Source organism: Coenobita brevimanus, chromosome 28 (assembly GCF_032717465.1).
Source record: "Coenobita brevimanus isolate Jiangsu-jjx chromosome 28, ASM3271746v2, whole genome shotgun sequence".
NCBI classification, from domain to species: Eukaryota; Metazoa; Arthropoda; class Malacostraca; order Decapoda; family Coenobitidae; genus Coenobita; species Coenobita brevimanus.
The window spans coordinates 4,565,593-4,579,889 of NC_136981.1; the positions used below are offsets into that span (position 1 = coordinate 4,565,593).

Consider the following 14,297-nt stretch of genomic DNA (forward strand, 5'->3'; position numbering starts at 1 on the left):
TGAGGCTGTGGTGGGATTTTGATTATACATAGAGCCTAGAGCAATCCAATGAGCCACGTTTCCATTCACTCATCATTCAAGTGTCCGGAATCCTGGCTCAGTCTGATACGCCAAAAACTTTCGCCACATTCTGTATCTTCACATAAACGCATCCAATATAGTCAATCCGGACGCTGTCACGTTAAAAAGCGGTGCCAAATCCCTGATCATGCACTTCTTCTCACAACTTTCATCCAGCCAGCTCGACCTCTTGTCAGTTAAGAAAAAAATACGGGCTTGTCTTATTCTTGGTTATAAAAGTGTTAATCACACACACTTAATTTTAGCAAGTTAGCTCAGCCAATCTGATTATTCCCCCACCTTGCTTCAGACCTTCTGATTGCTGGTGGTCTGTAAATGTGTGAACCTATTTCTTCTCCCTCTTAATACTACTGCGACATTAATATAAAGCTAGCCATAAAATTAATTATCTTCTCCTTCTGCTACAGTTACCATCCATTCTACATCACTGACTCTCCTGTTGGCGGCTTTAGCGAGAAGACACGTGAAGAGCAAGAGAAAGAGACCATATATGCTGGTGTCACCTTCTCCAAAATGGGCATGCCTGAAGCCACAGCTGGTGAGTGGGCATCCCCTACCTGCCCTGCACCCCCACATACTTTCTCACCCCCAACATACTATCCTACTTTCCTGCATCTCAACATACTGCCCCACGCCCCACATATGGTTCCACATTACGCATACTGTTCCACATGTCACTGTCCTGCCCATAACCTCCCATACTTCCCCACCTTCCCACACTGCACATACTGTCCTATAACACATATAGTGTCAGTGCACACCACATCTCAAATCCCACATACTTTACTGTCCCACACGCTTCATAGGGTTCTACTATTCCACATCTCACACACATTCCACACCACCTAATGCAATTCCACACTCACACCACCCATCCTGATCCATACTGCACGCGCTATGTCATACCCTACACACCGTCTTGAAGATAATGTACTATGTTGAAATTATTAAAGTGCAGTTATGAGTATGTGCGGATGCCAGTAAGTCCATGGCCTTAAAATAATAGTCAAGGTGATCAAGAGGTAAAAATGGCAGTTGTTTTAAATAATTCCTTTACTGCATTTGCCAATCTGTGTTAACGACAATAGAGTAGGCAACAAGTAATATCTTAAAAGTAATATTCAGCATAGTCATCAAATAGCACTGCACTTTTTTTACATGATTATTCTTTTAATGCAGTTTGGAATTGTGTTTAAGTTACAACAAAGTCCAGGGAACAGCTTAGAAGTTGTGTTATCAAGAGAAAGTATTTTAGTAGTTTTAATATACAATACGTCTTTTAAAACAGTTGGGAGCCTTTGAGAGTGGCAGGTTGAAAGTAATATTGAATGTGATTAAGAGACAGCATTGCACTTGTAAATATTTTTTTATGCAGTTGGGAGTTTGTGCAAGTGGCAACACATGGGTAAAGATACCTGGGAAAGCAGCGACACCTTCGAGGATTACACCGTGACGTTGTACCTTGACTGCAAAGACAACAAAGTACCTGGTTCCCTTGTGTGGACGGTGGATGAAGACACGCCCGACCTTGTGTACTACCAGGTAATTTACACACACACACACACACACACACACACACACACACACACACACACACACACACACACACACACACACACACACACACACACACACAAACACACACACACACACACACACACACACACACACACACACACACACACACACACACACACACACACACACACACACACACACACACACACACACACACACACACACACACACACACACACACACACACACACACACACACACACACACACACACACACACACACACACACACACACACACACACACACACACACACACACACACACACACACACACACACACACACACACACACACACACACACACACACACACACACACACACACACACACACACACACACACACACACACACACACACACACACACACACACACACACACACACACACACACACACACACACACACACACACACACACACACACACACACACACACACACACACACACACACACACACACACACACACACACACACACACACACACACACACACACACACACACACACACACACACACACACACACACACACACACACACACACACACACACACACACACACACACACACACACTTGGCAGTTAATTATCAGGTAAAATATTAAATTATATATTGTCTTAAAGTATCAGAAGTTTTGCACAGTCTGTAAAAATGTAGCTTTCTTTAGATTTTTGGTTATCTTGCTTAATTATCTGGGAACGACTTTCTAGTGACGTTTTCCTGGATTCGGAGATCTGCAGCATATAGCATCATTATTGTATATATGTGTCAATTACGTTCTTCCAGTCTGCAGAGGCAACCGGGGCTATTGTAGAATGTATAATAGATGGAATGATTCCCTTCATCTGAGAGGATGCAACATCCTACTGGTGTTATGTTAATGGCGCATAATCTAAGAGACTGATAAATACTGCTAGTGTTTAAGGCTCAGATCTGTGATGTGATGATGATGATGATATATGATCATGAGGGTCAGTGTTTACCAGCAAGATGTCGGAGGTGGTCTCAACACTGACCAGTAGGGTGGAATAAGTAGGAAAACTCCATTAGAATTTCAGTGGCCCTGAGGCAGATCATGCATGAGACTGGTTATTGCCAGATCTCATGATTATGGGCTAATGGTGAGGGACTGAGCAGTGTTAGCAGTGGTGGAGGCAATAGTGGGTTGGTTCTGACCTGCCAAGGGCTGGACCGCACTTCTACGATCTTCCACCTGTAAGCAAAGCTACATTTCCAAGTGACTGAATAGGCGCGAGGAACAAATGCATCCTTGAATGAGTGGACAAAAGATCACTAAAGGCTATGAAAGTGTTGGGTCGTGAGAATAAGAAGCGTGCAACCAGGCCGCATCTGTACCTGGAGGCGTAAGTGGCACAAGTTCTCGTGAAGATTATCTTGCGGGAGGAGAAGACTGTCTTGCTAGGAGGGTTGAGATTGTTCTATACATACTTTGATGATGAGTATATAACAGCGCCATCCGGACCTCCATGAGATAAAGAGGTTGCAATTTTCTGTTAAGCTGACATATAAACCTTCACCTTTTTAACCACACAGATGGCAGTACTTATCAGTGGTTATCACTGCCAGTCACACAGAGTTCATTATTTTGAAAATGACAGTCCTTTTGGATAATGAGGTGATATTTTAGAGTTAAAAATTGTATTATATTTTCATTAACGCATTACTAATATAGATGTTTATATTACCTGTAAAATGTTGCAGTGCTACAGACATCCAAACATGGGCTGGAAGATACACGTCGTCAACAATGGCTACAAGTCCAGAAGGGAAGGTGGCAACGGTGGAAGCTGCCTATCCTCGCTCCATCCCCTGCACCTCCTCCTCCTACACCTCCTGCTCCTCCACGTCTCCTCCTCTTCTCTCCTGCCGGCGCTCAGATGAAACTCTCACCCGCCCGTAGTCGCTTCCTGATCCCTCCACCGCCATCCCCCTTGCGCTACCACCACCACCACCACCACCACTACCACTACCACTACCCAGAGATGACATGTTGCTCCTGTCTAATGTCCGCATTTTTAGTCGCTTTGGTGATCGCGTAATGCCTGGTCTTTGGCGATTTATTTTTGTCTGTTAGTAATTTTCATCCTTTTTGACAACGCTACGAAAGCAAGGGAAATCAATATTAGAAATCTATTTATAAGAAAGCCAGAGAAATTTAAGGTGTAATTGTCGGAATAAATCGCTAAGGAAAAGGCGTTACGAAATCTTCAAAGCCACTCAGGATAGGACCCCAAGTACGGTATATATATAAATGTGAGGCTCTTGGAGAATGCCAGAGATTTATTTTGTACTTCAGAGGAGTGTGATGTAAATAGTTGATTTTGTGACATACGAGATGAGTGTTCTTTCTAAATAACGTAATTAATGCACAAGGTTTCTTTCTCTCCCTCCCTCTCTCTCTCTCTCTCTCTCTCTCTCTCTCTCTCAAACGTAGATGTCAGAGCGGTCTTGTTTTCGCGCGTTGTTGTAAGCGGATGGGGCTCCTACGTCTCATCACAAAAATGCTTCTATTGTATTGTATATATATAGGAAATTTTATCTTTAAGTGTGTTTATAAAGTCTGCAAAACCTATATAAGTTCTCAGTGAGCAGTTCCAACACAACCCAACTTAGTCTGAATAATCTAACTATGGTATATAGATTTTTTGGTACTTGTGTGTGTGTGTGTGTGTGTGTGTGTGTGTGTGTGTGTGTGTGTGTGTGTGTGTGTGTGTGTGTGTGTGTGTGTGTGTGTGTGTGTGTGTGTGTGTGTGTGTGTGTGTGTGGAATACAGAACAGCAAATATTAAATTGGTTTCCTTTATGTCTGTACCCTTTTTTCTCTAACTTGGCCTAAAATTACCATCTCTCCATGTTCAGTGCTAAGTTGTAACAATGGACTAACATTAGAATATTATCCTAGTCACGAGGAAGTGCTATGAAAAGGAGGTAGAGGTGCAGTATGGTCTTCTGCTACTAGGCAATGAAAAAATGAGCTACAAGAGGTCGGAAATCTGGGCCAGGTTAGAGTGAAAAGAGTATAGTAAGCCAGTCAGTATTAGACTAAAAAAAAAATAAAGCAATTAGCAATAATCATTTACCTAAGAAAGCTCAAGCATTCTGTAGGATAATTTGGTAGATTATGAAATGTACTGAGGAGTGAGTAAGGCTGTAGTCTCGTAGGTAAGGAAGCTCCCTAACACCTGTTCCTAGGCGATATATTTTGCTTATTACTTCTAGCTCTCCTCCCCTGGGTCATTTAAATCTTTCAAATACCGTCATACTCATCACAAATAGCATACAAAGTGATATCAACTAGCCGTATCCAAAATAAATCGCTAAGGATGAGGTGCTAGGGAGCTTCCTTAACCGACGAGAATACAGACCTAAGAGTCCCACTATTGCTCTAAGTCTCACAGTACCCCCCTTGGGTTTTATAGAGCCAAATAGAGTCAAATTATAGAATGGTCACACGGCACTCTAAAGAAGTGTGTGTGTGTGTGTACTGTAGGTAAGAAGAGGTTTGTTGTAGACTTGATGCGTGTAAACTACAGATACATTAACATGGATTCCTTAACTCATTATTTTCCCTCCTGCACCGTATGTATTTCTAGTTAACATCATCCATCTTTTTAATCAGTTGCAGAGTTGCCTTGTGTTATTTATATATTTCTTGTTATCTGTGATTCGGTTACATTTAATGGTACTATCTTATGGACCTCTGTCTTACTGTGCACGTATCATCTAGCGAGTGAATTCTTTTTAGACTATTTCTCATTTATGTCATCATACTAACATTGCTTATTGTCCAGTCTCTATATCATTACTGTTACCATACTTATAAGCTGTTGGCGTGATACCGAACAAAAATCTTATAATACAGGTAATTTTCTTTAGTATATACTGGAAATTTTAAGTTATTTTTAATTGTCATTGTCTCAGGCTGGTTAGGAACTGGTCTCTTATTTTTTTATGCATTTATATACAGTATGGTTATGGAAAGTGGAAACAAGCATACATATTCATTTTAAAGTGTTCAAGACTGTGAGTATGCCGCCTGTGTATTTTGTATTTAGTATGTAACAGTATACCACGATTTTTATTACTGTATAGGCTATAAACTTAAATTCTTCCTCTCATAGATATTGCAGAAATTAATTGTCCTAAGTCAAGCATTTTACACAACTCTCCCCCCCCCCTCAGAGCAGTATCTTCCCTCTCCCCCCTGGAGCAGCATCTTCCCCCCAAAGCAACATTTCCCCCCCCCAGAGCAACATTTCCCCCTCCAAAGCAACATCCCCCCCCCTAGAGCGACGTTTCCCCTTCCAAAGCAACATTCCCCCCTTAGAGCAACATTTCCCCCTCCCAAAGCAACATCTCACCCCCATTCCCAGAGCAACATCCTTCCCCCAGGCCATTGGTGTTGATAAAAGCCACGTAGTTGTACCTCTCACCACCACATGTAGTTAGACAGAACCTTACTCCTAATTCCACTTGCCTTCGTCGTGAGTAGGTGGTTAATTTCGATTTAGCCACCCAGCCAAGACAACAGCATACCAATAGCTTTTCTTATCAAACTAAAAAGTGCATCACCCAGGAACCAGCTGGCATCATGGTTTCTTATCCCAAGCTAACAATATGCAGATACAGCTCTGCGGAACAGCTAACTGATCTCTAAATAGAACACATCAGAAAACCAATTACATTCTAGCTAACTGATTCCTAGGATATACTGGGATACATGGAGGACACTGATCGAAATTTCTGCCATAAGCTATCGATATAATGGGAAAGAATGTTGACTCTAGCTGGTGAATGGATGGTGCACTTAACTTAGGTCTATTCTCTATTAATTCCTTAACAGTATCCTGGAATTCAAACTACAAGTTGGGCTGTTTTTTAATTGTATATGTGGATAGTCCCTGTACATTTCATGCATTGATTCTACGATAGTCCAGGCTAGGTTAACTATTCTGATACTATTTTTGTAGCTTAGCCTCAGTACTGTGTCCACTGTGCATGGCATGTTATCAGTTAGTTTTTCAGTGTAGAGTGTTGACTATTATTTCAAAAGTTTGTTGTGAATCTATGAATTTTATATTGCTGTGATTATATATATACATACACATAAAATATATATATACATAAACTTATATAAGGGGCATGGGCCAGTCACCAACTATAAGGATGTTGTGGACTAATTCTCCCTAGCCTCGGGTCCCTAACTCCTCAGAGGAAGCTGTATGGGATGTGGCTGTTTTTTACCGTTATATATATTTAATGTATTGTGGATAAGAGTGTAAAGTTTATGAAGCCCTTTGATCCTCCTTAAGGCTTTCCCAGACGGAGGCCTTTTTCTCCCCTCACGAACACTGCGGCGATCCAAGCGGCAGTTAACAACATAATCAATATGGATTCCAGTAGTTTATTAGGGAATTCTGAACGGCAGCGCAGTCACGGATTCCAAGTCCAATTAGATCAAATTCCAAGTAATGGGATCTGTTGTTACTGTTACTGTTATTATTATTATTATTATTTTTTTTACAACAACAACAACTCCTCCTCCTCCTCCTCCTCCTCCTCCTCCTCCTCCTCCTCCTACCACTACTACTACTACAACTACTACGACTACTACTATTCACTGCAAATGCTGTACTTCTGCATATGCTAAATATCATTATGTTACACTTTAATCTACTGTTTGTCCGTACATTTGCCAAAGTAAGTATCTGGTGCATCAAGTAATAGGCATAGAACCGTATTAAAAAAGAAAATATTAAAACTATATTCTTATGGCAAGTATATGATTACAGTACTTTGGTATTTGTTTCTAAATTTGGGTCTGGATTACTTTGGATAATGGTTATTTGGATTTTGGATACTCCGCTGTGTCTGAAAAGGATGACATATTACAGTACGGGGAACACTGGAAATCTGAATTTTAAATCAAATATTACATCACTGGGGGTGCTGGATAATCTATCGGTCTGTACTCTGTTGTTTATAAGTGGTGCATTTGTAGGACTCGTATTGAGCAGGTTTTGTGAAATTCCATTAACCCTTAAACTGTGATGCTTGACGCTATGCAGGGTTACTTGCAGGTTGGGGTCTCGTATAAACAAGAGGTACAGCCACGTTTATAAGTAGGGATACACACCTGATAGCGCTGTCTGTCGTATGTCCATTGCCGGTGGGATATCGAAATATATCACATTTTGCCTCGTACGTTGATAACCAGTGCACTAGGTAGTAAGCGAAATAGTTCCACATCCCACAAGCACAGGACACTGGAGTAGGCATTTCCTGTAGGTGAGTAGCCTTACATATGAATGCGGCTCCACCATAAAATGTGCACAGAATCCCTGGAGATGGTTATGTGAGTTACATTCTTTCCCTGCTTGAGATTCTCCATTTTGAAGACATAACTATTTGGCTCCAGTAATATCATATAATGCCCGAAAATGACACCGTTTGAACCTACCTAGGACATCCTTCAGAAGTTATCTTGGTAACGCTGGTAACCTTGGCATCCTTCACACCTAGTTTTGACATTCTTTTCACCTCTTTAAAAAGGTTTTAAAAACTTTTCAGTACACGCAGTGTTCAAGAATATGAGAAGGTACCAGTCATAATATCTACAGAAAAAAAATAAATAAATTGTTCAGTCTATCAAAACTAGAGTGAAAGTTCAAACCAATCTTTGCCTAAAAGAAGCCATATAACCATTACCTGAAAACTGGTATACATTTTATTATACAAGTTTATCCTACTATACAAGAGAGAGAAGTATGGGAGAGTGAAATCCTGGTTATTGTGCTAATCCAAATGAAAGACGTATGAGAGAAATCCAACTTTGAGAGTATTTTTGAACCAAATTTTAGTATGATTACGGTCTGTATGCACTTCTTACATCAGCAGCTTATAAGTGCAGGAATGATATATGTATAAGCAGCCCTATAGAGAAATTACATACTATATTGTCAGCCAGTATATGAGCTAAGATGTCATCGTGTATTACCAGTGAACTCCAACTCTGTTTTATGTCAGCCTTCCCCGCCCTGGAGCTCTCTGGCCCGGGTGTGGTTTTACTGTGGCGATCCATGTGGGTCTTCTGGAGGAGCGAGTAGTCCAAATGACCCATATGACCTAGATTATGGTGTCTGTCTGTGTGTATGTGAAGGGTGAGTGAATGAGAGTGTGGACATGCTGTTCATTAGGTCTCCTCCTATTAGTTTTTTTCTTGCTGTCTGGCCCTATCTCGCCCCATACTTAGGTGGGAAACAGAGGTCGGCATGATGATAATGAGTGATAATGTGTGTGTTCGTGTGTGCGTATAAGTTGATCTTCATGGTGCCAGTGGTTGTCTTCTTGGTTCTTGTGCTCAGGTTGTCCTCGTAGTCTGTGTAGTCTGTGTACACCCGGGCCTCACCACGCCCCACAAGTTTCGCCTCATTTGGCCTTGTGTTCTTGTCAGTTAAGGAGACTCCAAAGCAGTGGTGTAGCCAGAGGGGTTTGGCCTCCCTAGTGACCATCCCTAATTTCCAGGGGAATACCTCCTGATCCCCTGATGAGGTTTCCTTGGGCCACCCAATAATTGAGCTTGGCCAACCCTTGGTCACCCCATTTAAGAATCCTAGCTACGCCCCTGCCCCCCAAGCACCTCTTCTTTACCAGTTTCTCTGTCTGGTGCACTAGAACTTTTCGTATCATGTTAATGCAATCTACGTCGATATAATAATGTTACAGACATACGGATAACGAGATGTAATATGGAAAACAAATAATTAAGAAAGAGGTGCAAAAAAGCCTCCTAAGCTGAGGGAAATATGGCGCCAAGTGACCAGCGACAGCAGCAGCAACAACAGCATTCATTTGGTCACCTGCTCATGGGCGGATCTAAGGATGTTGTCCATACTGCCCAGGAAATACCCCGATTTATCGTACTGATATTAGTAAACATTGCTTTACAGACGGGATGGTAGGATGGAGTGGATAGATACAAGAAAGAGGGAGGAGGTGAGTTGGACGAAAGACAGTCAACTGGCAGAGGACAGAGCGACATGGAGGTGATTTGTCTGCGGTCACCCTTTACGAGTTTAAGGCGTCTGGCTATAAATATTGTAGATAGACAGACTTTACATAAAGCCATTGCATCTTTGATGGGACATTATGTTAATTTCTCCCACACAGATAAGATACAAATGATCCTTGACTTACAAACGTTACTTGCTCGGCTTTGATAAGTAAGTTGGAAAAAACATAAGGGCAACTTCTCATAAATATTGCCGGCTCCACCTCTGCTGCTGTGTGTTGTCTTTGACATATGATCAGTCTGGCTATCTGCCACTCTTCTAACTTTTGAACTGTGTGGCAGGTAATTCAGGCATCGCAATGGTCTGTGTAGTCTGTTGCGGCAGATAATACAGACGTCATTTTGGTCTGTGTGGTCTGCGTGGGTGGAGAAGCTCAGTGGTGTTTGTACCTCGTTACCTCGTAGAAACATTTTTTGTCTAGATGTCAACAAATGTCCTGTCAGGAGTGGTACTGTAGGTTAGGTTTTTTGTAGAGCTCATACTTATAGCCTAAGGATGAACTGATATATAAATTGAGACTTTTTCCTCAAACTGGGTTAAAGCGGATTTAGTGCCACCACAAGGGCGAGTTCCAAGTACGATATTTTGGGAAAAAATAGGTGTAATTGGGCTTTGTAAATTTCTAATTGCTGCCTCATTAACATCTCGTTTTTGGAACTTAGATATTAAAATTTCTATCAATATTCATTATTTTAAAACCTCAGTAAGTATGCAATCAGATAGCCATAGCGTATTTCATGGAGGGAAGGCCGTCCTTGTGGGTGCTATCAGGAAGGGGACTTCAGATAAGAGAAGACGGGAAATTTACTGTACAGTCTTCAGAATAAATGTCAACCGTGTACTAGCATTACATTACATCTGAACACACGTAGCACAGTGATATGTTGGAGTATCATAAGAGATCACTATGTGTTTCACTCTATACGCTGGAGTGCATGGACTGTGCTGTAATAATGAATAGAGCTTAATAACTTCCTAATTCTTCTGCGCAGGTGTAGTCGACTTGATGTTTCAGACCCACGTTTCTTTTCTTATATGTTTGCATCGTTTTTGCATGTCACCTGAAGTCCCTTTCTAGAGCAAGTTTTTTATCTTCGTCAAAAAAATAACAGACCATTTAGTTGCAGATGATATGTGATAACTGAGTGTGTGTGTGTGTGTGTGTGTGTGTGTGTGTGTGTGTGTGTGTGTGTGTGTGTGTTTCCCCCAACCAGTGTTTTAAAAATGGCTTGTTGTCCAGCATTTTCAAACTACTACAGTATTATTAAGGATGTGGAATATTTTTTATGACCAAGTCAACTAGCGTAAGTGTACAGTAATCATTCTCTCCCTTTGGTTTTCATTGGTGAGCTTGACTTTGTATAGTAACGTCTGATGATGAGTGATAACATTAAGAGTAGTTTGTATTACCACTTAATTTCTAGCATTAATATCTAGAGAGGAAAAAAAAAAGTGTATGTGATATATAATTACCATAATGCCAGTGAGGCCGTAAGTGAATGATCATTTTTTCTGTCACATCATACTAGGCATATAAGTTGAACAGGTGTACATAAAGATACTAATCCTGGTGTAAAAACTTCAACCATACATTGATGATAACAGTGTGTGTGTGGATATTGTAGCTGTGTCTCAACTTATGGATACTCCCAGTGTTTTCAGTTGACAAGCTTTTCTGTGTACGATTCAGAAAATACATTAAGGGTCACCATCATTCATAACTTTGTCACGAAAGGGGAAACTAAGAGTGAGGAAGGTGTAATACATTTTGTTAAACTATACTGTATTGTTAGATTTAATGTGTATATCAGAAAAGTGTCCATGATGTGGCTAGACTCGGTGAAGCACAAAACCATAAGTTACAGTTTATCACAAAGATATATTTCTCTTGCTTAATATTAAACACTATCGCAATCTGATGTTTTCCTTCCACCATTTGGGAGGTTTCTTCCTTTTTTTGTATCTGTCCAAGCTTCAATGTATTCTTTAATAGTTTTTAGTTGATAATCTTTTAATTCCAAGACTCGTGTTAATCTGACCAGTGGCGAACCCTAACAGTGTCCCATTTAGAGCTGACAATTGTTGGGTATATGTTGTATTTTTGGAAGGTTTTGCTAGACATGAGGTGCTCAGGAACACTTATTATTCTCAATATAGTTTTTTGTCAAACTCTTTGCTTCGTGTTACCTTCTCTGGCTTGAGTGGAGAGTATAACAGAGGAGGTCGGTGTCTGCGTGAGGGTAGATGGATTTTATGAAGCAACAGAGAAAAGGGGACTAGACCTCGTAGATCATTATTTCGTTTTTTCTTCTACATTTCTTTTCAATGTACTGCCGTATATGATGCTTTGTGATTCTTCCATGCCTGATTTTTTATACAGCATATGTACTTCAACTTTAGAAAACACTGTATAAGTACTAAAAACAGTAATTAGCCAACTCCTACACCCCTGACATTGTGAAAAAGATAAAATTCAAAAAAACAATTACCTGAATGTGTCTGTCATGGAAAATCTTTTTTGGGGAATAATATCATGCTTGTTAAAATATGTCTTTTATTTTGTATTTGCCGTATCGCAATTCTGTGGGGTATATGCATAAATTTGTCAGTTTTTATTTTATCATTGGTATTAAAAACAGCTTATACATCACACAACCATATTCATTAATTGTAAACAGAAAAAAATGTATTGGGAATAACAAAGAGATCCAAATATTTGAAATACTTTTATCAGTAGTAAAAGTGTACGTTCATTATGGATATACATTACTGCATTATGTGGATGTACAGAACTGCATTATATACTTCACATTATTAAACAGTTGTAACAAATTTTTCAGGATGTAGCACAATTTAAGTAAATTTAACAAACAAACTATCTCTACAAGGAAAAGATGGTCGAAAAGAACTGTGGTAAACTAAGTCACAGGTTTATACTGGGACATCAGGAGGAAGGAATAGACAGTAACAAAAAATATCATAACTTCTAAATATTTACAAAAACTTGGAACCATTAAGACTGTAAAATGCACAACAGTAGATTGCCCCTCGCCTCATATGTCCCGAGTGAGATTTCTGTTTAACAAAAGAAAATGTCTGCTTTCTCTGACAAATATAAGACAAGAAATAAGTTTGGTTAGCATACAGTGTTTCTGAAAAATAAATGTCTACATTATTTAATGATGTGATTTTTATATTAACCTCATATAAACACTGACCCTCATTTAAAGAACAATCTATTTACTTATTTATCTATCTTTTTATAATTAAACTGTCTGCCTGTCTATCTGCCTCTATCTGTCTACCTGTCTTTCTATTTCATCTAAATGTATGTCTGCTATCTATCTATCTATCTATCCCCAGACGTCTTCATCCCATACGGGGTGGCCACACACAAACGATCTGCACTCCGTCCTCTGCCATTAAACTGCCTTCCCTGCAACTCACGCCCCTCTCTCACATACTGTATATCTCCACCCTATTCCTCCATGATGCTAGTCACGAGGAACTGTCAGAAAGATGCAGGGCTGTAATCTCTCTCTCTCTCTCTCTCTCTCTCTCTCTCTCTCTCTCTCTCTCTCTCTCTCTCTCTCTCTCTCTCACACACACACACACACACACACATTTTTTATAACATTCAAATTTGCTCAAGAATAAACATGCATATACAAAACATGCACATACAAAAATAAGATATTCTCTCTCTCTCTCTCTCTCTCTCTCTCTCTCTCTCTCTCTCTCTCTCTCTCTCTCTCTATCTATCTATCTATCTATCTATCTATCTATCTATCTATCTACATTAATTTTCAACTCGAAATGACAATATCAACTTTTTATTAAGCATCTTTAATCAAAATATGTTTCATTAGAAGTCGATATATTTCGAACCCAAACAACAAACAAGAATTTACTAAGAAATACAAATAAATGAATCTTTTTGTCTCTAAATTTTCGCCGACGTTTTTCAAAGATTAAAGTAAAAAATAATAAAACGGAGTAAGTATATTAAGTTTGCACATACAGGTAATAAGAATAATAAAATAAAATAAAATAACAGCATGAAGTTAGTGCATCAAGCGGAAAAAGTCTGTTTGAACTAACCCAAAATTTTATAATGGGTGTTAGAACTTTCCATCACCAAATCCACCATACAGCTTCGAATCCTCTGAACCCCTGATGCTGCACAAGTCGGCTCAGTTACCCAGACGTCGTGAGGGTGGGAGGACGTGCGTGTGGCGAGCAAGGGTGAGCTGGATCTACGTTATGTTTATTTTAGTATGATTTGTGATATTTTATGAGGATATACAATAGGGCATGATATATTTAAGAGAGGCAGTTGTTTATTTTAGGATGACGAGCAGTTTTATAAGTGTCACTGGATTTTAGGTGGGTAAATCGGTGGAAAGCTAGCTAGGATGGTCATGCAATAGCGCAATATTCCATGTTTAATTATGCACAGAGTAGCAATACTGATTTGGCCAATTATTATTCAGCAGATTTGAACATGGACTACTAAGACAGAAAAAAAACTAATAGGGAACAAGA

At 39.9% G+C, this 14,297-nt stretch overlaps 1 protein-coding gene across 1 annotated transcript in view; it reads left to right on the forward strand.

Moving 5' to 3' along the window:
* Positions 1-3,566, forward strand: part of LOC145394696 (protein Skeletor, isoforms B/C) — a 222,592-nt gene extending 219,026 nt beyond the window's left edge. The window contains exons 15-17 of the mRNA XM_080268475.1: positions 489-619; positions 1,457-1,623; positions 3,383-3,566. Coding sequence (XP_080124601.1) covers positions 489-619; positions 1,457-1,623; positions 3,383-3,562 — 478 coding nt within the window. The 3' untranslated portion in view covers positions 3,563-3,566. The remainder of the gene's footprint in view (positions 1-488; positions 620-1,456; positions 1,624-3,382) is intronic.
* Positions 3,567-14,297: the final 10,731 nt, after the last annotated feature.